The sequence below is a fragment of the Schistocerca cancellata genome, chromosome 4, assembly GCF_023864275.1.
Source record: "Schistocerca cancellata isolate TAMUIC-IGC-003103 chromosome 4, iqSchCanc2.1, whole genome shotgun sequence".
Classification (NCBI taxonomy): domain Eukaryota; kingdom Metazoa; phylum Arthropoda; class Insecta; order Orthoptera; family Acrididae; genus Schistocerca; species Schistocerca cancellata.
This window is the reverse complement of record NC_064629.1, coordinates 491862406-491888374: the sequence shown is the minus strand read 5'-3', so window position 1 is coordinate 491888374 and position 25969 is coordinate 491862406. Positions and strand designations below refer to the sequence as shown.

General features: G+C 38.7%; 1 protein-coding gene across 1 annotated transcript; it reads right to left on the bottom strand.

The window, feature by feature from the left end:
• Positions 1-1343: 1343 nt before the first annotated feature.
• On the bottom strand, positions 1344-22931 carry LOC126184278 (uncharacterized). Its single transcript, XM_049926652.1, has 4 exons — positions 22901-22931; positions 6924-7011; positions 4466-6766; positions 1344-1566 (listed from the first exon to the last, which is right to left on the bottom strand). Exons 1-4 carry the CDS (start codon positions 22929-22931, stop codon positions 1344-1346), a joined length of 2643 nt encoding a protein of 880 aa, XP_049782609.1.
• Positions 22932-25969: the final 3038 nt, after the last annotated feature.

Sequence of the window (25969 nt, the reverse complement as noted above, 5' to 3'; positions counted from 1 at the left end):
AACTGTCAGAGTCAGTATATTCATTTTCACAGTAGATTCACTAAAGAGTCTTACTGATTGGATGTCGCCAAGCGAAACCTTCCTGTCTCCTCTATACCTCTTTTGTTAATGATAACCTTCCCTTTTACAATAACCTATGTAACCTTCTCTTAGGATTTCTATCTCTTGCTTAATAATAACAAATGAAATCTTCCGTTTGAAATTTATTCTCTTTCTCAATCATCGGATACAAATTTAAATGCTGCTTATTAACAGTGATTTTCTTATTATTTCGACGAAACATAGAATGTGTCGTCGTCGTGGCCCTCATTCGTTATCTGCAATAGCCCAAACTGTTCCTTACCTTTTTTCCTGTTACTGGGTCGCCATCTGACAGCTACATCGAACTACGACATGAATATACTTACTCTGTTTTACTATACTCTATTAGCTGCTGTTGGGCTTTCATAGTAAGTGGCTGACGTTATTCTTTAATAGCAAGGCTGACGTTATTCTTTAATTAATTTGACTGAAGGTACGTAATTCCTAAATAAACTTTTTCTTGACAACAATAAAATTTTGCAAAGTTCTACGTTGATGGTTTTTGGGATGGATTACAGTCAGTAATGCAACACTACTGGCAAAGATTAATTATATTCTGAAAACGCTTCAAATATTTACTGTTGGTAATGAAATTATATCACAAACGTTCAAATGGGACCTACTTTTTACAGTAATCTTACAACTAGCATTGCGCAAACCAACCTTCAGTAGTCTTGAGTTTCGTAAAGAAAATAATTCAATAATATTAGTTCCTCGTATTATAATAGTTAGCTGATGTCTCTGTACATCCGTTTATAATCTCTTGTAAATCATAGCTAGAGGCTGGCAGGCACACCGCTCCTCTCAACCCCTCGCTTCAGACCTGCTACCTACTCGCTTCACTTCTCGGTTACTACTGACTTCCTCTCCTGTCAACAATGCTTTCTGGTGCAGTTAATCCCTGCTACCATTACAAAATGTATCTTTCCCACTCTTTTCTTAAAATGCATCCATACGCTGTCTCTCCCGCCCTTTTTAAAATTATATCAATGTGCGGTATCTCTTGCCAACAATACTTTGGTGCAGACATTCCCTGCTACCAGAATTATTTCCAACATGACAAATATTAATTAATCCTACTTAATCATATTAATAAAATATAAACATCTTTCATAAATTGTAATTTGACAATAGACAATAGAAATATACACGTCTTACAACGTTACTGAGAACAGCACGGCTTGATTAGGTAAGTTATGCCATCTTAAATTCCACCTCCCCCACCCTACACCCCCATTGTTAGTGGTGCCAATGTCGGGGCATCAGGAGCTTAGGAGCTTATAGTTCTGGAATAAGAGTTGTTTTGTGTCCTGTTGGTGTGAGATATCGCCAGTGCGCTGCTGTGTCAAAGACTCAGAGTTGAAGGAAGTATCAGGTGGTGGAAATCTGAGGTCTGATAAATCAGGCAGGTGCTGTGGAAGCTCAATGGGCTCCCATAAATCTCGTCGGATAACTGGATCGTTATCATCAAGGTTCCATTGGACTCTGGGAGAAATAATAAAAAATCAGAAACAGTTATAAGTTATAATAATAGTAATGAGTAATGAGAGAAGATGGCATGATTATACCAAAAGTCGAATAACAGTCATCTTTTTTCTGTCCTCTCAGGCAAGAGTGGCTAAGCTCTGTTGCTCCCGCATCTGCTACGGCTGCTGCTGCCACTTTCTAGTGTTAACCAATCAGTGTACAAACATACCGTTATTTGATCAACCCACAGACTCCACTATGAAGGATACAGTACTCAGCATCGTTGGTCTAGAGAAACAAATGAAAGAATAGAAAACAAATAAGTAACCAGGTCCTGATGGAATCCCAGGTCCATTTTACAAAGAGTACTCGACAGGATTGGCCACTTACTTAGCTTGCATTTATTGTGAATCTCTCACTAAGCGCATAAGTTCCAATATTCAATTCTAATATAATATATTTCCTTGAGAGGGCAAAGTTTCTGTCCACAAATAATCACTGTTTTAGAAAGCATCTCTCGTTCAACTGCCCTATTCTCACCTGGGATCCTGGGAGCCTTGGATGAAAGTCAACAGACAGATTCCATGTTCCTAGATTTCTGTAAAACGATTGACACTGTGCCACACTCCCGACTGCTGATTTAGCTAATCATTTACACATACTTTAATTTGCCTCCGCTTACTTCTTCGGACTGTGACGAATGATCTTTCCCATCGAAGGAGACAGTTACTTAATTTTCACGAATTTTTGCAAATTTTGTACGCTTCCAGAAAAAATTACGTTTCTATGCAAAGCAGAATTTTATTTTGATAACTGCCGTCATCAAACGATAGATGTAATTTTGAGAATGTGGTAGTTTCAGACATAAAGTAAAATGTAGTACAGAATTAATCCCTTTGTTTTAATTAATTCAATAGATGCCAAGCAGTGGCTATTGGAAGAATATTCCTGTTCTGTGTAGGATATTGTACCATCTGTTAGAATATCAGCTCTGTACAAGCAATTTTCAGTTTTAGCATCGCTTTTCCTTTATCAGAACTCAGTGATTTTCGATAGTAACATTGCAGTCGCGAATAGTATCCCATCTCTGTCCATTTGTTCGTCTCGGCGCCCTGCTCGGATCACTACTCTCTCTTCCTCTCTCTCTCTCTCTCTCTTTCTCTCTTTCTCTCTCGCTCTCTCTCTTGCACACATTTACGCATGAACATCACACATACAAGATTTGTGTACTTTTCTGGTCTGAGTGCTATTAACAGATTACGATTACCTGTGACTCCTGTTCTTGCATTATATGCCCGTTATTGAGAACGACATATAATTCGTTGTGGTTGTAATACATCACTGTTTCTTATCAGAATTATTTACTTCACTGCAGCTCTCTTACACATTAAAATAATTTCATTCTTTAATTTAGCCAACAAACAGAAATATGAAGTCAGCCTCACCGTTCGCTATCAAGTTTTAAAAAAATTTTCCGACTTATTTTCTTCTGATCTCCTGGTGGTCTAACTAGCTCAGATTTTAATTTACTTACAAACGACAGCTTTAATTGGCTATTCTCTTAGAGTGAAGTTTAAAACTCTAACAAGGAGCAATTATGAAGCAGTCAGAATGTGACAAGAGCTATTTCGTAAAAAGCACTGTTGTATATGAAGCCTCTGTTGAACACCAGTTTTGTTACTAAGCAAAGAGCTATATCATTTATTTGCTTGTAACAACAACTTAATAAACATTTCGTAAGGTACTTATTATTGGCTGAAGAAATTTTCCTAATAAGCTAGACATTAAACTGTTCACAATCTCCATTATGACGAATCGTGGCAGTGGTTAGCGTATTTATATTCATCGACAGCTTACAAGGTTATGTTCGACAGTAGCTGCAGCGAAACTCTTATTTAGATAGAATCTCAAGGAAGTGAATGATTGTATACTTTGGAAATAATTTTAATGCTTTTTATTTACTTTTTATTGCATGTACAATAAACACATTTAGTAAACAAAAATATTTTATTTTTGTAGGTTTTTTGCTGTGTGTGATGCAAATATTTAGTCATTCAAAACACTACTAACTACAAACATCAAGCTTCAATATATCTGAGGTCCTATGGGGCAGTTGGCTTCACATTAGAACACTTTTGATGTTGATAACTGCAACACAAACTTAAAATGTGGTCCATACTCATAACCATTGTTCAAAATGCAACAACAGACAGAAAATGAAGACTTTAAATGTCAACTGTAAATTCAGAATCATCACGAAAAGTCTTCATTTAATAACGCCCTGATAGTTATCTCTTCAATGTTCAGTGAATTCCTTTAATATGTAACAACAGGAACGATGGAAACACTGAAACAAAATTCATTAACATTTCAAATAAGTTATCAGGAACTACATTCGGGTAAACAGATTCTCGAAGATGAAAGCTGCACTACAATGGACATGTTCTCCAGGACGTAGCCAAGATAGTAGTACTTGTATGTCACAGTTTACTGCTATCATGAGTAAGTAATAAATGGTTATTACGAGTTACACAGCAGTCAACGAAATTGCGGATGCTGTCACTGACATAACGGACTGTACTGAAATTGTTCAGCTAATAGTGATCGAGTCACTGAAAGTAGTTGTCACTTATAGTGTTGACACCAGGTGCCCACATACTTGCGGACATCACACTAATTATTCTCTTCACGAGAGAGTAAATCTCGAAATCTTATAATGGGCTCTTCGGAAGTAGACGCCTGAGAAGTGGAAGGTTGTCCTGCGTCACGAGGTTCAGCAGTATGCGGAGAAACTGCTGTGCGGTTGCCTCGTCTATGTTTCCTGTAGTATTTGAATCCAATTATGAATAAAATGACAGCTACTACCGCCCCTAAGATGATAGACATTATCTTGAGTATTCTAACTTGTAGCTCGTACAACATTAGTAATTCGTCAAGAGAAGATCCATTGTATGATGGATAATGGCTTTTAGTTTTGTTGCCATCCACTGCTTCGTCCTTAGAGATAGTTGTACTGTCTTGTTTCGCTGTTGTGTTATATGAAGTCTCATCATTAGTTGGCGGAGTCGTTGTGACATCTGGCTCGTCACACATCAGCGTGCTGTTATCATTAATACCTGCCAGCATTTTGAAAATCGCTAGAAATGTCATCGGGGAGTGCTTTTCCTGGTTGATGCCCTTACATTTATTGATTTGCAATGTGAGATTATTATCGTTAATAGTCGGTGGGAACGATGGGGTGGCAGTAAACTCATCTTTATTAGGTTGCGGACTCAAGGTGATATTTGGGCCACCACTGTGCTCTTTAATATTGCCACCATCCACAGGCACAGTGACTGGCGTTAGTGATGACACAGTGGTGAGGTTATCATCCGGATACACAGCAACTGTGGTGCCAACGGAATCACATTCCTGCTGTGTGCAGTTATCATAATCTGCTTGTCCTGCCAATCGCATTGATGGAAAACTGCTGGTTGGCAAAATATCATGAGATGACGAAGGCATGTTAGACTCGATTTCACCAGCCTCTTCTGTGAAATTCTTGGTGCCAGTAGGTGGTGTAAAGTGTTTAGCTGAGGGTGCATCTGGTTCTATGCCATCATAGTCAATCTGGAATGCTGTGGCGGTGGCTTCAACATTTTTCTGCCTAAGACCCTCGCCATCATTATGAATCGTGAATAGCTGTAGTGGCGAGATGGTGGTCATTCCAACACCATGAGCTGACGAGGCAGGGATAGCGCTGAAAACATCATCCTGCTCACTGGACGTCTTGGTATCAGTGCGGTGTATGAAGTCAGCATACTGTGGTATGGTGCTCGCTTCGGCATCATTTCCGCTCTCGAATGTTGCACCGGTGGGTTCTCCTTTCTGCTGCGTACCACTCACATCGTTATTAGGAAGAGTGAACAACTTTGTTGGGGAGGTGGTAGTTGTCCCGCTTTCCTGAGCTGACGAGACCACAGTTTTGTTGAATTCATCATCCTGCACTGTGGAATTCTTGGTAGTAGTGCGCAGTGTGAAATCATCATACTGTGGTGTGGTGGTCACTTCAGCATCATATTCGACCTCGAATGTTGTGACAGTGGGTTCCCCATTTTGTTGCGTGCCACTCGCGTCATTATTCGGGACAACAGACACCGTTGATGGTGAGGTGGGAACTCTTCCAGTTTCTAGAACTGACGAATCTGTAGTAGTGCTCAATTTCCCATCCTGCTCATTGGAATTATTAGTACTAGTGCGTGATGTGAAGTGTTCATAATGGGGTGTGGTTGGCCCAGTACCATCACAGTTAGCCCCGATCGTTGCAGCAGTGGTTTCAACATTCTTCTGCGTGAGTCCCTCTTCAGCACCAAGAACTGATGGTGAGATGGTGGATGTTCCAACTTCCTGAGATGACGAGGAAATAGTAGCGTTGAATTCATCAACAACCCCCTTCAAATTATTTGCATCTGTGTGTGGTATGAAGTCCACATCCTGGGTTGTGGTCTCTGCGTCATTGTGGTAACTGGCCTCAACTTTTGTGCTATTGGACTGACCATTCTGCCACATGACCTCATCACTACCTGGAGTCTTGAATGATGCTGGTGTTGATGTCATCGATGACCCAACTTCCTTAGTTGGTGCGGTTCGGCACTGCTCCTTGAAATTTTTCATATCAGCAAGCAGTGTGAAGGGTACAACTTCATAGTTGCCCTCTAATGTGGTGGTCTTGGATTTGCCGTCCTGCTGTGCGTGATTCTCAACCTCTCCAAGGGTTGTGAACGACGCTGATGGTGAGATAGTGGATGCATGAATAATGGTTTCAGTACGAGGTACGAAACTCACGTACTGATCTTCGTAATTTTTAGTATCATTACGCTGCATTTTCTCATGTTGCGATGGCACGGTGTGCACGTGTTCATAATTAGCCCCAGTGTCTTCAGTATTCTGCTGCAGGAGATTCTCATTGCCACTTGGAAATGCTAACAGTGATGTGGGGGTTGGCTGCAACTTGTGGACCGATGGAATTGCTGTAGCGTCATTTGCGTCAGTCTTTCCATCAAAGCCGAGCTTCAGAGACCCTGAAAAAGCGCCACCAGTCGATCTGTTTTGGATAGTCGTTGGCGGTGTTGGAGCGGATTCACCGCTTTCAGGCGCAGAACTCCCGTTAGCAACAAGACTTGTGAAATGTGACGTCATCATGTAACCTTCATCTTCTTTAGCAGCTGTGTTCATGGCCCTGAAACAATGGAAACAAACAATTGTCAAATTTTGAATTTTTCTGCCTAGACTATTTTCTCCATTAACGCAAAAACAGAATAAAAAATAATAATTAGCCTTGTTTCAAGTATAGGAGAGCAAGAACATAGAGCTACAAAGGCAAAAGCGACACTTACCCCTTGCGTTGATCTGTTTTCTCTTCTTGAACAGAATCAGCTGTACCTGTCGCATTTTCAGCTGACAGCTGACTTGTTATCGATAGAGCTGAAACAACAGAGTGATTATAAATCTAATGCCCATCAGTGATAAAATCTCTGTCCGAGTAAGCACATTTCGGGCCATTACACAACTAGACACTTTCAACACTCAGTCACAGCGACAGATGCGTTACATTTACAGGTTAGTGTGAAGATGCTGAAACATAAACAAATATATGCTTAAATGAAATAACGATTCGTTGCTGAATGCAATGTCACAACCTACAAATATTTTCTGAGATATTTACTGTCATTTGTTGCCATTTGACACACTGTGTAAGACATTTTTGTCATGAATGATAAGAGATGCGGCATACGTCGACCAAGTTCGCTCTAATATCGGACATTAAAATATTGTAGTATTTTTTCTAAGAATGTTTGTTATTTCGCCAGCATGCACATCGAATCACAAACGGAGAAAGCCAACCATATGGATAGGTGCGTTATCGTCTTGGAAAATGGTGTCATTGTTTGAGAAACAAATCGTAGCGGTTATTTGTACAACTTTCTTTCATAAATCTGTTTGGGTACAGAGATATATGCATATTACACCACTGTGTGCACTGAAGATAAGCATCTTCAACACTAATAACAAGTGACAGTCGCATGGGGCAACAGATTAACGATTCAAAACAATCTTGCTCCCTCACAAAAATTTTAAGTATTTCATTAAGAATTCATTGAGAATATGAAATATATGTATTAAAATTTGTCATTTTTGTCTCCTAGAAGTATGAATCCCATTGCAGATAATGGTTTGATTAAATTTTTCTCTCAAGAGGCGTTATTTCGTTGTCACCTTTAAAACCGTAGAATGTAGTTAACAACAGAGATGATTCTAGCCGTGAGATGCTGATTTATTGGCTCCTACATACGAAAGTATCTGTAAAACTTCATAACGTACCCGTATGATTAATGATTATTGTAGATCATAAATTCCTGTTAATCATTTGAATATATACATCGTTAAATGCCATTTTGCGTAGTTTATAGCAAGAACGTTAGACAAACCGTGAAATAAACGCCCAGTACATAATACCTGTGTCATGTATACTAAAAAAATGGAATAAGTGCACATTACCCATTGGAGATGTCTATATCGATGTGTATATACACGCAGAGAAATATACGCTAATCTATATTCTGTCTCCAAACGAGAAAAATATTGGTGAAGCTCTTAATATGCGAGGCATTCGTGAAGAAATTTACGATGTGTGATAGGTGAAAAATAAACAAGCTACTCTGATAACTGAATGGAAAGACGATGTTTAAATGTACAACAAAATCGTGCAGTGCGAGCTCAAAATAACAATGACTGTTCAACATCGAACGAAGTGCAGGGATTGCACCGTGAAGTTCGCCGGACATGAATGTCAAGATTGCAGCTGAAATTACGGATAGTATGCAAAGTTAATACGATTTTTATTTAAAGAACAACTGACAGAGTGACTGTGTCATGTGAAAGCAGGAATTAATTCGGTGCTATAAATCCTTACCGGTGAACAATGTACCAGAACATCAGCAGCGACGTTATTCCGAGCTGCTACTACGGTCTAAGGTTCGATTCCTGCCTCGGGCATGGATGTGTGTGATGTCCTTAGGTTAGATAGGTTTAAGTAGTTCTACGTCTAGGGGACTGATGACGTCAGAAGTTAAGTCTCATAGTGTTTAGAGCCACTTGAACCATCAGAGCCATTATTCCGCACACGTGGACGATTCACCGTGTCACTGCTGAGTAAGAAACTTGAAAAAGCTATGAGCAGCATAGAGACAGCGATATGTTTTTATACATGGCACCTCCACCTTGCAGAGAGCTCAACGCCAGTGGGGACGTTGTAGCGTTTGTTTCGATTGGTGAGTGTGTGTTGCAGAGGAGGAGCGAACGTCTGTGGACGTTGACGATGCGTTGGCAACACAACTCAGAGAAATGATAGATCGTGACATAAAATACTTAGAGAAATTAATCATATGCACGTTGAAACGTAATGATGTCACTGAAATCTCCCACAAATCACTACTTCCTTTAGTCACAGGTCATACATCATAAACGTAACAAGATTTACTATTGGGCACCGTCTGCGAAACTATTACACATTTCGAATACACATTTCGAAAAAGAACACAAACACTGACTAAGTTGGGCACATAACAAATCAAAACGAGTTGTATTAGATAGATATAATGCAAGACGACAGTGAAACCAAATAGACATTCAATATAGCAACAGTATATCTATACGGAAAACGAAGTATTTGAAATTTGTTATCATTGCATATTTGCATGCTAGATGTAAACCAAAATTTTATGAAATCAATAACAGAACATATAATATGATTAAGAACAGCAAAAGAGGAAGCAGCGCCTTTTAAATGTAATTTCAAGATTATTATTGTTGTTGCTATTATGAATAGGTACGACAATACAGTAATTTATATGGATCCTTTAATCGTGAAACGAATGTGGCAAGGAACCTGTTGGTTCCACTGGGAACAAAGATTTATGTGAAAACTGGCTAACTACATTCCTAACGCACGAAAACTTTTCAACTGAGCAACTATTAATTTTTTCAGAAATAAATTATTTCATGACATGTGAGCACAAAATGAAAGAGAGATGAATTATCAGCACTCTAAACGAACAAACAACGCGAAATTGGGAACGAAGTACGTTGTGAGGTAGCATGGTAACGGAATTTAAACTCACCAACAATATACAGGATAACCGTCAAGCAAGTGATAATCTTCATCCTGGCAGTCCTAGTTGTCCTCGCTAGCACACGAAACACTACTCCGGTCACTAGTAAACTGAGTCAGCCACCGCTCGTGCCGCGCGCTTAAATACGTCCCGGAACGCTGTGGAGGGGAGGTCTCCGCCTCCCGAATATATCAGGAAATGGAACGCAAGCTCCGTAACGCGTCACCGCTCGCTGCTCAACACCTCGCGCATACCTCTGTCAGACGGTAACCGACACTGAGCGTTTGATATGGTGAGTCAAGGGGCTACGAGAGATAACGCTAGCGGAAGGGAGTGGGTACGGGAAGGGCAGAGGGGCACTGCACTGAATCTAAAGCCTTTTCTCCAAGTAAACCGAATATGAGATTTTTCAGATGGTGTTCCTTACGTATTATATTCTGCTGCACCATTGGAGCTTTATTTCTTATTTATTTATTTGTCCTTTACATGAGGATATGGGTCACCTATTAAAACACTCCAGATTGCTCTTCGATAGTATAAAGGCCAGATTGAATACTCTCGGTCTTGTGTTGAAAGACTGAGAGGTTTGGGTAAAAAATACGTTTAATTTCTTTAGGTTAATGAGCTTGTCCAACAACTTATAATGAATGTGTGCTATCCCAGAAAAACGATTTTGCTACGTATTCAAATTATAAATCTGTCTTAACCTCTTCACTGAACGCAAAATATTTCCTAGCAAGAGATGTCTGTAGATGGAACAGAATAGATGTACAAACATTTCTTGGTGTCAAGGCTTCATCTAACTCAATAGCATAGCGCCCACTGCTTCACTCGTGTAGACTGTAGTGGTTCCAGAGATGTTTTTTGTTTATATTTAATCGAAGTTTTACGTTGAACACAAACTGAAACAGCCGTCTAAGGTTTTCATGCTAATTAAGGCCCTATAAGCAGTGTCTTTTCCGACTTTCCGTACTTCTGACCAAAAAGCGATTCTGGTAGCAGGAGTCCCAAATTTTTGTTAATCGTGCCTTCTGCACTCTTTCAGAAATTTATCTGTAGCAGCTCTCATCTCCTAACAAATATTTCTTAATATCCAACCGAGAAGTGAAATACCAATTTTCATAAATTAAGTTTCAAAATTTTTTAATGTAACGAAATAATTTCATAAAATTTTCATCCCATTTTGTATATCCTTAGGAACTGAATTTCCAGAAACAATGAAACATGTATATTTTTTCTGACCGAGAAGTCAAATATTAACAATCATAGTTGTAGCCTTAAATACCCTTCAGCAGTTCTTAATGATTACTTATTTTCAAAAAACTTTCTCTCGCTCTTTTACCCTTAGTGGTTGACTTTCCGTAGTTTATGAAACACGTGATTTTTATTTTCTGACTGAGAAACCAAATACTAGTTTTCGTAGTTCTAGCTTCAAAATTCCTTAATAGCTACATACTTTCCTAAGGCTTTCCATCCCCTGTTTCATCCACTTAGGAATGCAATTTCGGACAATACCTTCTTGAACGATGTTTACAGTATAAGATCCACTTACTATCGAAACTTCCAGTTTCAATCCTTAGCGGTTTGGGCTGGGCGATGAGGAGTCAGTGGATAAGTGTGACCTTATTTCATCCCCTTAGGAGTTGAATTTCCTAAAACAGTGAAAAACATATTTTTATTCTCTAACCAAGGAGCCAAAAACCCATTTTCAAAGATTTAGGTTTAAAAACGCATTCGCAATGAAATATTTTGCTAAAACGTTTCACCCCCATTTCACCCTCTCGGCGTTTGAATTTTCAAAAAAAGTGACATGCGTATGTTTTATTTCTAACAGAGAAGCCAAATGCAAATTTTCATATATTTTGCTTCAAGAATGGTTGCACAATGAAATATTTCCATAAAAATTTTCATCTCGTGTTTCACCCCCTTAAGGGTTCAATTTCCAGGAATAATGGAACACGTAATTTTTTAATTTCTAACTGAAAATCCATATTTAAATTTTCATAGCTGTAGCTTTAAAATGATTTCTTAATAAAATACTTTCATAAAAAGTAAAATTCCCTCGTAGAGGTTCTGTTTCCTAAAACACTGACATATGTATTTTTTTTATTTGTAACCGAGAAGCCAAATACCAATGTTAACAGATGTAGCTTTAAAATTCTTTGTTAGTTCTCTAATAATGATATATTTAAAAAAATGCTTTGATCCACTACTTCTCCCCCATAGCGTTAAATTTCCAAAAATGCTGAAACACATATTTCTTTATTTCTGACCGAGAAACCTAATAATGATTTTCGTTGGTCTAGCTTCAAAACTGCCTTAATAGCGACAGTTTTCTAAAAACACTTCGTCCCCTACTTCACCCCATTAGATTTGTAATTTCGGAAAATCCCTTCATTAACAACGCTTATGGTATAAGATCACAAGCTTCCATAAATTTCAAGTTTCTATACTTAGCGGTCTTGTCTGGGTGATGATGAGTCAGCCAGTTAGAATACTGCCGTTTATACACAGAGATTGCCAGTGGGTTCTCATAATTAAATCATCCCGTTCAATGAACATCACTGTACCGTAGGATGTATATCTCGTTAGCTATTTCATATAACTTAAATCCACGATGGTATAGTTCGACATTGTTGTTGAGTTCATTTTTGTTACATGCTTCACATGGATCTTCCAATGAAATTACGTTTACGCTTAACTGTCTAAAAGTATATAATGTACGGCTATGCAGTTTGAAAGGAATTCAACCACATTACTAGAAAACGTTGTTTAATCAAGTTCATCCATCCAGTTAGTTTGAAAACTGAGTGAAGTTATTGCGTATCGTTACTAAAATAAAAATATTTAATTTATGTAATGCCATCACTCTACTAGTATGTGAGATTTTCATGCTGAATTCCAATCAGGAACAACTGCAAAGATAAGAAACATAGAAGTAGATATCCTCGGTGTAGCAAAGCAGCTTAAATCACTTAATAGAGGCAAGGCCTCTGGTCCAAACTGTATACCAGTGAGGTTCCTTTCAGAGTATGCAATTATATACACTGCACGCTCACAGAAAGTTCCGTACCTAATGACTTGAAAATTGCTCAAGTCACACGAATACCCAAAAATGGAAATAAGAGCAATCCTCTGAATTACAGGCCCATATCACTAACGTAGATATGCAGTAGGGTTTTGGAACATATACTGCATTCGAAGATTATGAATTACCTCGAAGGAAACGATTTCTTGACACAGATTCAGCACGAATTCAGGAAACATCGTTCTTGTGAAACACAAGTAGCTCTTTATACTCATGAAATAATGAGTGCTATCGACAGGTGATGTCAAATTGATTCCCTATTTTTAGATTTCCTGAAGGCTTTCGACACCGTTCCTCTCAAGTGTCTTTTAAGCAAACTTCGTGCGTATGGAATATCGCCTCAGTTGTGCGACTGGATTCGCGATTTCCTGTCAGAAGGATCACAGTTCGTAGTAATAGACGGAAAGTCACTGAGTAAAACAGAAGTAATATACGGCGTTCTCGAAGGAAGTGTTATAGGCCCTCTATTGTTCCTGCTCTATATTAACGACATACGAGACGATCTGAGTAGCCCTCTTAGATTGTTTGCAGATGATGCTGTCATTTACCGTCTTGTAAAGTCATAAGATGACCAAAAAGAATTGCAAAATGATTTAGATAAGATATCTGTGTTGTGCGAAAAGTGGCAATTGACCCTCAATAAAGAAACGTGTGAAGTTATTCACATGAGTACTAAAAAAAATCCGCTAAATTTTGATTACGCGATAAGTCACACAAATCTGAAGGCTGTAAATTCCGAATACAATTGCAAGTAACCTAAATTTGAAAGATCACATAGATGATTTTGTTGGTAGAGCAAATCAAAGACTGCAATTCACTGGCAGAACACTTAGAAGGTGCAGCAGATCTACTAAAGAGACTGCTTACACCACACTTGTCCGTCATATTTTGGAGTATTGGTCCGCCGTGTGGGATCCGTATCAGGTGGGACTGACGGATGACATCGAAAAACTTCAAAGAAGGGCGGCTCGTTCCGAATTATCGCGAAATAGAGGAGATAGTGCCACAGACATGATACGTGAGTTGGAGTGGCAATCATTGTAACAAAACCGTTTTTCGTTGCGACGGGATCTTCTCACAAAATTTCAATCACCTGTTTTCTCCTCCGATTGCGAAAACATTGTGTTGGAACCTACCTGCATAGGGACACACGATCATCAGGATAAAATAAGAGAAATCAGGGCTCGCACAGAAAAATTTAAGTGCTTGTTTTTTCCGCGCGTCGTTCGAGAGTGGAACGGTGGAGACAGCTTGAAGGAGGTACATTGAACCCCTTGACGAGCTTTCTGTAACGATATAGCACGTACTAAAAGAATATGTGCAGTAGATGTGCTATAGAACTTCTCTATTAGATTTACTATGGTCCCAGATTAACGAGAAAACACTGAAATATTGGTCAGTAAGTGTTTTATAACCAATTACTTTCGTGGAGAATTATATTTTCTTAGGAAAATTACACTGATCGCTGCCTAATTCCTGTTTTTCCTACTAGCAATTTTAAGTTGGCGTTTCACATATGGACGGACACTCCTAGATGTTTTACAGTTGTTTCGGTTTCTATTGATTTCTCGCCAATATTGTAATCGAACTGCAGTCGGGCTTTCTGCCTATTAATGCGCAGTAAGTTACATTTATTTACATTAAGAGACATGACCAATTATGCACTAGCTTGTCTCGGAGGCCGTCATCCGTTGTGCGGTTTTTTGATGAGGTACTTGTTGCAAGTGTAGTTAGAGGATCTGACAGTTTGGCCATAAATGGCTGATCGGGGAAACTATGAAAGACGAGTATTACACCCACTATTTTCTGAAAAAGGTAATAGCTGTCGTATCGTAGCTTCACAGCCTAACCTAACTGGTGCACTGACGGAGGAAATGTACGACACGCACAGCTACTACCAACGCAGTAGCAGCTGGCAACAAATTGACACTGCCCCTCCAAACTGTGGGCTTACATATTATGGAATCAATCATAGGGTTCTGTACCGTATGTAAATAATTACCTTCCTATAACCGACTGGATTCTTTGCTACTTTTACGTCTTCTGTATTAAATCGTTTATTGTCGTACTGTCGTAACAGCTTAATGTCACAGCTGTACTCTCGATCGCGTTTTCGTTACTCGCCGAGCGCCATGTATGGATCGAAAGCCATGACCAGCTCATGATATTTCTGTTGGAAATTTCTTAGAAAGTTGTTTCGCCACTTCATACCCGAGTCCACAGCTGGTTTTCTGTTGCAGTTGAAGGTGAAATATACCAAGTATAGCAATATCACATTTGCAGTGTTTTTTGTTAACTATGGGACGTAATATTTTAATGTTTATAATAGCTGGGACGCCCGGCTTCGCTCAGGGAGATGATATGAGATTGTGTGGTAGTTGGAATAAGAGGATAAACGTTAAGGTATAAGAGCTAAAAAAAATTTACTGCAAATTTATTCTCACTATTTACAATAATTGTTTCATTTATTTATCCACGTTATATGAAAGTACAAATTTTTCAAATTTCCTATGTTGTGTGAGTGAAACAGTCCTCGTTTTTGCCATTCCAGTGCGTACATCCAGGAACTAATGTTTCCAAAGATGTGGTATTTTGTGATGACTTCTCTAAATCTCATTTGTTTTTGTCATAAAACTCGGGCTATGATGTCGTGTCGAAGCATGGAGCTTGTCCGTATCTTAGTTGTTCTTTGATTTCTGGCCACGACAAGTTGCATGTGAATGTTATGAAGAGGTGAGGTCGTCCAAATTTTCTTATGCAGGTCATGGAATCTTGAGTGTATTAGTGCATGTGTCTCTGACTTCCTGTGTATGATGAGGGTAAGATTACGACTGTTCCAATATCATCAGAGCAGTCGTCACGTATGATTGCGTCACGTTGGTGGATATACGCTTCCGTTCGTGGTTTCTTCTGATTCAGTCTCATGTAAAGCATCCGTTCCGCTTCTATTTTTGCATACATATCTACCAGGGACTGTCGGAATAAACGGCGCGTGTTGAGAGTGCGGTTGTATGTTTCATTGTATTTGATCATTAGGAGGTCAGCACACACCTCCTTGCAAGTGAATTTTTTTCTTTTTATCTACACCTGTTTCATTTCGGATTTGCTTCACATTAAAATGATATCGTTCCTATCCGTGGGGAAGTAATAATGGATACTGGAGGGCATTTTGTGAATGGTGCGTCTTTGCAATGCATTGTATTCCTTGTCTTCTTCGTTGTACAATTGTCACTGCTTGTGTTTTCGTTTTTCACGATTACGATGACAACTTCGTCTATCTGAGGTGCATTAAATAGACGTTCGTGGTCTCCAGATGGTGTTCTTTGGGCTCGAATTACAACTCTATAGTCATCAGGAATCATTCGGCCTAGTGCTGTTTTGAATACGTGAATCAGACGATTGTATATGTGTAAGATCCTCTGTACGTCTTGAACTAATTCTCGTCTCAATCCACTGATATTTCTGCATCGTTGATCAATTCCCATTACTTCATGTCCGATGAAATATACTTGCAGAAATTTACGATCTTCATTGAGTAGTGATAGCAATGACCCTAATTCGTAATAGGTTTGTCCGTAGATGGAAAAATAATATAATCTACTTCATCTCTTTTGGTGTTGATAAAAGTTATTTGGAAGCAGGCGTTTTACGCTTGTTATTTTGAAGCAAGTGTCTTGCTGCGATGCTTCCCCGCCCACGTAATGTAAAAGTTCCTGCGGAGATGCTTCCAGTGATAGTAATCGAATTTCTCCATTCATGCAACAGACTCCTGGTCTTTCCCTGTGAATTATTTTGCGTTGCAAAATTGACAGATGTTTTCCATTTTTCCGATTACTGCGGGTTTGTGTTTGTTATATTCTTTCGTCGGGTCATAGTGGAATGCTTGATTTGTTAGGTTGCACTGTTTACTAGTATCGCCCGCGCTTCCTGTAGGTTTATATTTTCATGGCTGGCTTCAGTTTACAATTTATTATTATGAGATTGTGCAGCAATTCTTAATTCTTCAATCCTTTTATTTCGTTGTTCTTTGGTTTCTTGCTTCTGGCGGTGGTCATTCTCGTTTGCGGAGAACTTTAATGTGCTTCACGCTTTTCGTCTGTTTCTGAAGTATAAATCAGATCTACTTTTTATTAATACTGACACTCAGTACACTTTACACACATTTCACACCTTATTCTCGATTTATATTCAATCACTGTATCACTTTCAGTACTCACGCTTGACCATTTGCTTTATTCCTCACTGCACTACTTTTCCTGTTCCTCCCTTCGTCACTGATGGGAAACTGACGTTAGAATCCACAACGTATGTTTATACCCCTACAAATGTGCAGCCCCACCAGTGGCGAATTCCAGAACATACGAAAAATGTTTCTAATGGTGCACAATGTTGCACCACATTCCACTACATTCGCAAGTATTCTGGAATGTTCCGCAATGATATAGGATGTTCCCGAACGTTCTTGAATCTTCTAGAGGCCGAAACTTCCCAGCCCTTATATCTTCAAAAGCACGCCCTTCATGTACAAGCAGGAACCTTCTTCATGGATATTGGATAGACGGCTACCCAACCATACAACTCATTTGATCGTACCAGGACTCGTTTCTGGGTTTTAACGGGACGCACATTGTACACTTATTTTTATAATATGTACAGATTTCAATCAACTACATGTAATAAGTGTACCATTTTAGCTCTGTAATTTGTGGAGTCCTGCGAAATCTGTGGTTGACGTATGTTTAGTTTTCTGGTTGTAGATTGGTGTTTTGATATTACACACTTACACTAACATTGTGGAGAAACTAGGAAGAAGTATGAAAACAGAGGGAAATATAAATTTAGTTTAGTGATCAGTAGAACATGTGATTATAACGATGATATAGATAACGAGTTTCTAAGAGGGGGGTATCCAAAACCAGCAGCCAAATGTGACTGACGACTTGGTGATAGAAATTTTGCTACATTACTGGTTTCAATGCCCACGTGTCTATGAATAAGTTATTGCACCAACACCAATGGCGTCAAATTATCGCCTTGTTCCAATTCTGGTGCATGTAGCCTAAAAATAAAAAGAAGTATGCAGCAATGTACTTATGCGCCAAAGTTTCAGAAAAGCGCCGCACCATTTTTCGAGACCAGCATTTAAGCAACAAAACTAGACTGCTACGACCAGAGAGTATAGCATCTCACAAGTTCGTAACTTGATGGTGTACGGCGTGAAAGATACATAAGAAGGCGAACAGGTTTTGGGTTGAAAAATGAATTAGTAATTGCAGGCTCGGAAATTAGCACAAAGGTAAAAGAATATAAACTTTTCATATATTTTTGAAGCTATCTATGTTGTGTGCGTAGAAAGCATGGAGGCTGCTGTGTGTATGAGTAAATATTTTTCGAAATCCGAAATGATGTCAAACACCGTTGAGCATCCCCCTGGTTTGGTAGTCCATGATTGTCAAAGGGAGTCGGGATCTGCTTCAGATAATTGTGGTGAGCAGGAACTTAAAAGTAGAAGCAGAGACAATGAAAGAGGTGGGGAAATCAAGCATAGACAGTTCGGGTATGACCAACAAGGACATGAGATTTCAATCAGTCCTGTTAGCTTTGAAGCAAATGCTTACTAGCATTACAGAAGATGATTCTAGCATTAAGCAAGATTCATACTACTTATGTAAGAGTTTTCAGCAAGAATCAAGGTTCAGACCAAACGTTCTCTTGCTCTAAGCGAGTTTATCGAAATTAAATCTCTTTTTAGTCAAACTAACTTAATGAAAGGGTTAATTTTTGAGGTGATATGCTAGAGTTTAAACGTAGGAAAGCTGAAAAGTGACTTTAACGTTAGGGTTCAAGTTATGGAGATTCATTGTCATACGTAGATGTGTAAGGCTGGCTCTGATTGCAAAAGCACACACAAAAATCAAAGGAACAGGGCACAGATTTTAAGTCGTCTCTGGATAACTGGTTGATTCATGTGCAGGCTCGATGTGCTGCAGTGGATGAAGGTCTATAATTCTAATATACTGAAGGGCTGAGAGAGGATACGCGAAATAGAGAGTAGCGTGTCAAAAATGTTCAAATGTGTGTGAAATATTTTGGGACTTAACTACTAAGTTCATCAGTCCCTAAGCTTACACACTACTTAAGCTAAATTATCCTAAGGACAAACACACACACCCATGCCCGAGGGAGGACTCGAACCTCCTCCGGGACCAGCCGCACAGTCCATGACTGCAACGCCCTAGACCGCTCGGCTAATCCCACACGGCAGTAGTTTGTCAGTGTATTGGAGTCTTCGTCATGTACTGGTAAGAATGTGGCTATGGAAAATGTTCTAGAGAAATGTGAAATTTTTTGAATGTTTGGCTGAGTGTGATCATTTTACTCTGTAGAGTTTTGAAAGTTTTTGGAGATGTTTTACCTGGTTATTGGAATAAAAAACGAGAAGATATCGTTCATCAATAGTAACCTCATTGGCGATGCTTTTACGTGATGGACAGTAGCCACAGAGATACGTGAAACAGTTAAGGAGTATGAAGCTAAATTTCTGTTGAAGTATTAGTTAATGGGATACCAGTCGGCTCTCATTAGGTATATTCCAATACAAGATATCCCAATGGCATTGCTCTCCATTAAGTGGCCAATGTGTTTCTACAATATGTCAGAAGTATTTGAAAAAAAGGTGATTTAAAAACTTATTCGTATGTCTGTGTACTTCCGACAAAGCTACATGAATGAAACAACAATGAAGGAACTAAACTGAATATGCAGAACATACTGTTCCAAATGGCATTCAGCCTGAGTTATCTGTATTCATGTATCTAAGAAATTTATTAATAACTGGTGTCATTATGCCACTGAATAACCCCATGTGAACGTACGTTAAACGAAAAAGCAAGTAATGTTGTTAGTGAGGAGATAGAGTCTCCTGTGAATGGATAACTGTTCCTTGTACAAAAGAAGAAACTGTGTAGGGAAAGGGTGAAAAGAAAGTGTGAGAGAGAGAAAGGAAATTTTATGGGAATTACCACATGTGAATGTACGTTAAATGAAAAAGCAAGTAATGTTGTTAGTGAGGAGATAGAATCTCCTGTGAATGAATAACTTTTCCTTCGCAAAAGAAGAAACTATGTAGCGAAAGGATGAAAAGAAAGCGTTAGAGAGAGAAAGGAAATTTTATGGGAAAGGCAAGACTTCCAATTTTGTAGTAGGGGACTTAGTTTTTATTAAAGATTAAAGAAAAACCCAAGCGAATCAATGTTGAAATAATGAAATATATCTGAGTGGTTTATCATGCTCTGTTTGATGTGAATGGTAAACAGCATGACAATGATTAACGTTGATGTTTAACAAATTGGGGAAAGAGACTAGGTGCGGAAGCATAATATACCTAAAGCCTTAGACGAAGAGATACAGTTAGAATTCCTAGATAATCTGTTGCTCTGTACAGAAATGTAGGTAGCAAGTATGGAATTCTGGAGATGGCTGTGGGATTTCTTCCAATTCCTAATCTGGAGTCTCGTTCCTCCTACTGTGCTGTGTATAATTTGGGTGCAGAATTAGTTACAGTGTGTGCAGAGTTGTGAGAGAAGATGGTATAATGTTCGGCGAGGACTATATGTGACAATGTATTTGTTGCGACAGTGAAATTTAGTGGCAGACTGAAGGAGAGGAGTGAATGTGAAGCTTTATTTTCTTTCAGGTATACATATTGAAGAGGCAGTAGTGAGCATTACCAAGGTGGAAATGTATATGATAGTTCAGAACTACAAATGGTTTATTCACACTGCGCCAACTATAGTCAAAAGACTGTGTTCTTGTTAGTATATTATTATGGGTTGTAAATGTTTTGCTTTGTGCGTTAATTTATTTCCAGATGTCTTTGCATTTCAGACGTCAATTGTGTGATATTTATGTTTAAATGGTAGAATAATGCATCTGTACTGCAAAATCACGACAGTAGCGCAAGTGATCCTCGATATGTGTTAGGGAAAGTACGTAATACATCATCGTTAAAAGTGCAACAGAAATTCAGTCTGCCGATTTGACTTCCACCTACCAGGTGGCTCTATAGTAAACGATAATATTTGTCTTTCTCTTATAAACCATATCTAACGGGCATTGTATTTAAGTTGCTAAGCTGAACCTGAATCTATGGCTCTTACATTTTAGAACATGAATTATCCAGCGAAGTAATTTGTATTGAGAATAGTAAATCGTGATTTACGTCTATGCAGTAGTAGTACTTCCGTAACAGTGTTAATGTTGTATTGATATATAATAGAGTTGAAAGATAAGTTATCTTGCTGCTGAACTTGGTTGTGTGACAAATGTAAGACGTAAACAGTATTCTACACCAAACGCAAGCCAAGCCAATACTTTGTTTCTTATGGCCTTCCTGTCGAAGGGAGAATAAACTCCAATCTTCCTTCATTTATGGTTGTTACTAACTTTATTCAACGTCCATTATTTTCCGTCACTCATCGATTCTCTTCATAGAGGATTCATATTAATATAAGAATTGAATTAGTTTATTTCATGTATGACTATGATAAAGAATGTGGGTCTAAAGCGAAACTCCACCATTAGGTGATTGGCTGTGTGTGAACATAAGCTTAAAGAGGCAGTATATTGCAAAACAACATCTCGAACTGTGTAGATCGTGTGTGTAAAAACATAGGTGCTCGAAATAACTCATATCTTGAATAAAGAAAGGAATTTCAGTGAACCGGCTATTGTTCTTAGTTTCATCAACACGCTTAATTATTTAAGATTAAATGACAATTGATGTTGGTGCCGAAGTCCTGTGTAATAGTAACTACTCTGATTGCGTAATTATACCCGTATACTGTTCGTTACACAGAAGCTATGCAAGTAAGGAAATTCATCTACATGTTGTTATGTACAGAATATCAACAGCTCTTCTCCCACTATGAATCATTTGGAGGGAGAAGATGACGCAGTAGCGAGCGAGCGAGCGTGTGGCCAGGCTTCGGTCGACGACACCTCCTATTACCCAGCTATGTCTTTCCTTCCGTTATCAGCTGACACAGCGTTCAGCGCGACTTGTACCAAATTCTCTGGAAGGAGGCGTATCGCCGAGCCTTCCTCAGAGATAGCTCCCAGAGAGTCTAAGACGCAATACTTACAATGCTGATACATCTCAACCACGTGCCGATCATGGCGACAAAGTAGGACAGATAAGACCGCAGACCCGTGTCCGGAAGAAGGAATGTCTAATCCCCGTCTGACCGCCCAAAATCACATATTACGAAACCCTCCATCGATTGTGTGATTAGAAAATTCCGAGTTTCATCCCAATAATTGTCCAACTTCAATAGTGTTGTCTCTCTATTAATCACTTTAGCCTTCCTTCATTCTTCGCCATTAAGGTGTGTCTTATTAATACTATGAAGAGAGAGGAGGGGGCGAGAGAGCAAAATGTTGCGTCCACTGCAGAATTCATCTATCTGTTTAAAATACACAAAATCTTAAAATTATCCTCACGTAAAGTGAACAAGTCGCGTTAGAAAACAAGAAGAATATATCATCCAAGCAGAAACCCCAAATTAAATAAATGTGGGTCATGTCGTTCTGCTGCGAAATGGGGCAAACGGAAATTATATTCATATCACCAGCACCGCCGTTTTCATGACTGAGAAAGAGAGAGACACACGTAAGAACAATATTCGCTCCAATTTTTTTCACGTGGAACGCTCTCTAGCGTTAACAATCAAATACTCATCAGCACTTTTGTTTGTAGTGTGGCTTTCACAGACTTTATAAACAATGTAATATGTGCAAATCCAAGTTTCATCTAAATAAACTACTGGCAATTTAATTTAAAAAATTAATTTTTTCATGAAAATATATTTTTAGTGCCCTCTCTTTGTAATTAAATATTGTCGCTCCTCTTATCGATGGCGTAATATGATTATTTAAATCCTAAGCCCTCAGAAAAAGTATTTTTATTGAAAACTCTCTTCGTTAGTCTTAAATACTAGCACTTTCCGCTAAAACAGTAAGGTTTTCGCACAGTTAATGACCTGTTCTAGTCTTCATAATTTCGCACAAATACGTGACTGTTAGTACATTCATGCATTTCCTCGAGCAGGCTTACTGTGTTCCTTCGGTCCCATTCCTCTTCGCATCGTGTCCCTCTTTTCCAATTTGGAGACACCTTTTAGCGCAAAACATTTTCCTAGAAGAAATTTCTGTCCACAATGCGAGAGAACAACAACCACTATATATATGCTGTACGTAGTCGAGTGGCTGTTGTTTCTGGTTACAGCTTAGTCAAATAGTTTCTGCTGATTATCTGGTTTACGTTCAATGTGAGGGAAAACGACAGCAATGTAAGACAATAGTAATCTGTGTAATGTAAATTATTTGAACAGCCGAAGCGATTACAAAACTAATCCTTTTGTGAAACTTTTTTCATAAAATAGGTAATTCATTTATATTTAATATTATAGCCGAAACCCAAAGCTTAACACTGCATGTAGAATCGATGTAGAACTCCTGTATAACTCTGATGTATACCTTAAACAAACTCGTAATCTGTAATCGTAAGACGACTGTTTCTTGTACATTTCGACACTAATGAAGCCACAACTCGTCTGTAACCTATACTAGATAAAACTAAATGTATTACATATTGTATATTTACCCCCACCCAAGTCACGTTCACCCCCGCCAACAGATTAAGTCACGTGCTTTTCTTAGCAGCATGTAGGGCCCAGCCCCCTCCTCCCGCTACACCCTCTTTCACCTCCCTCCCACCAATCTACCCTAATGGCGGGAATTTCAAATTTTGGCAGGAATTTCGAATTTCCGTGGCAATTTCCTTTTCCCAGGGCTGTGCTGACATCCCGAACCTGGGGATTGGTGGGATAATGAAATTGGCACTTTCCTTTCCGCGACATCAACTCTTGTTCTCCTGGGCGGAAGGCTAAAGTGCACCCCTCTAATACAATTAAACCACCAAAACCGGTTGGAATTGAAGGGAAATTAAAAATGGCTGTGCCCTATCCGAGACTCGGACCCTGTTTCTGCTGTATGAAAGCCCAAGTGCACCCCCAACACATGGAAAGTGTCCAGATGTGGTAGAGGAAGGTAGGGTTAGTGCACTTTATTTATTTTTGGTCTGGAAACTGAGTAAATTGATTATTTTTCTAATTTCAGTAGGAGAGGTGGATAGAAATTCCGTTTTATCAGATTGCATAGGTATTGCCTTTCCATATAGTGCATTGCGTTTTCTAATGAATAGCTGGATTCTATTTTCTCTACAACACTTACAAAATGATAATTAAAAGTGTTTTCTTCTTCTAACTTCTTGTTAAGAAACTTTTCATTGAGTTTGATAGAATACAGTCTTCCTGTGCTCTTGGTTGCCCTGTTTACCTGTAAACAATATTCCAAATTGTTTTAACTTTATTATTAGATGCGCTAATCTCAAACATAATTCACATACTTCTGGACATTTTAATCACTTTTATTAATATAGTGCCTTAGTTTTTATGATGTTTCACTGTTTCGGGATTATTACTCCTCCTAGCTATAGGATAGATTTCCCTTTTCTAACTACTATATTTTTATCTCTTTAGTAAGCCCTAGTTTTTACATGGTTTCTTACAATTATATTTCTCTGTTTTCTTAGTGAAGCTGTTTTCAAATATACCCACAAGGGTATCATGAAATAGGTTAAATTTTAAATTAGCATCAGGTTTCCTCTACACCTCATCACAGATTAAGTGTTGTAAGCTTTACCTAAGATAGTCAATTCTTAAATTGTTGATTGACCGCACTATTTTAGAGGACTGTTTCATATTAATGATGGAGCAATATCATTTACTGTAACTAGCTGTGCATCTTGATCAGACAGACAATTCTTAATAGGAAAATTTTTACGTGATTAAATTTATCTTTGTCTATGAAGTCATAATCTATCAGTGTGCTGCTTTCCTGTACTACCCGAGTAGGAAAATCAGTAACTGACGTCAGATTGAAAGAACAAAGTAAAACTTCAAGGCAAGCTTTCTATCGGACTCTTTCAGAAAATCTACATTGAAATCCCCACAAACAGTAATTTGCTTTCCTCTGTCTGACAGATAGCACAACAAAGAATCCAAGTTTTTCAGAAATAGCTCAAAATTTCCTAAAGGGGACCTATATGCGGCTACAATAATAAAAGTGCCATTATTTCGTATAAGCTCACACGCACATGCTGCTGTATGTTGCACAGCGCAATTTTTTTTAATATCCCAGTTTTTCGCACTATGACAGATTTTAAAATATATGGCAACTCCTCCTCTCTTCATACTGTCTCTATTTTTATGTGCTGAAAGCTTTTATCCACCTACATTTACATTTCCATACCTGTGACTATGTGATGTTCACAGAGGCATAGTACATCTGCTCCACTCTCAGTTTCTATTCTAAACAAACAAAAAAGAAGCTCGTCTACGTTGTTTTTTAATTCCCTGACATTCTGAGGCAATATACTAACATTATTTTTCACTGTGCTTTTATGAGAATCCTGTAACATACTAACATTATTTTTCACTGTACTGTTATGAGAATCTTGTCATATTTTAACATCTCTAGCAACTGCCTGTCTGAGATTCTCACTAATCTTAATTTCAGTGAATGCTAATCACAAAGATCAGGACAAATTACACAGTCATAAGCATAGTGCCACACAAGGACAGCATAAAACCGCAATACAACTTCAAAACTGACGATGCCCTACAACTGGTGGTATCATGCTGGGAAAAATTTCGCAATACCACTCGAAACTAGCAACAGACACCCTCAAAGTATACCCTATACCTACAAGCTGGCGGGAAAAAGGTAGGTGTGTAAGTTACTATCTTCATTCTTTTTTGTGGGAAATACGTTCAACTGATAAGGCTGGTGTTGGGCAGAGACGAGTTTAATAGGTGTATTACCTGTAAGCATACGATATCTATCGCTGTTTCGCGTCAGAGTTCGCTACAGATACCTGCTCGTAGACCATCCTCCAGCCCAGGTAATCGAAGCCTATACACACTACCACAATGGATGGAAAACAAATGCATCACAGATGTAATTAGGCTTCAAAATTCTCGTGAAAAACTAGCACTCGTAATGAACTCGTCATAATGCTCCACATGTACTGGGGGAAAATCATCGTACTAAAAGACTGCAG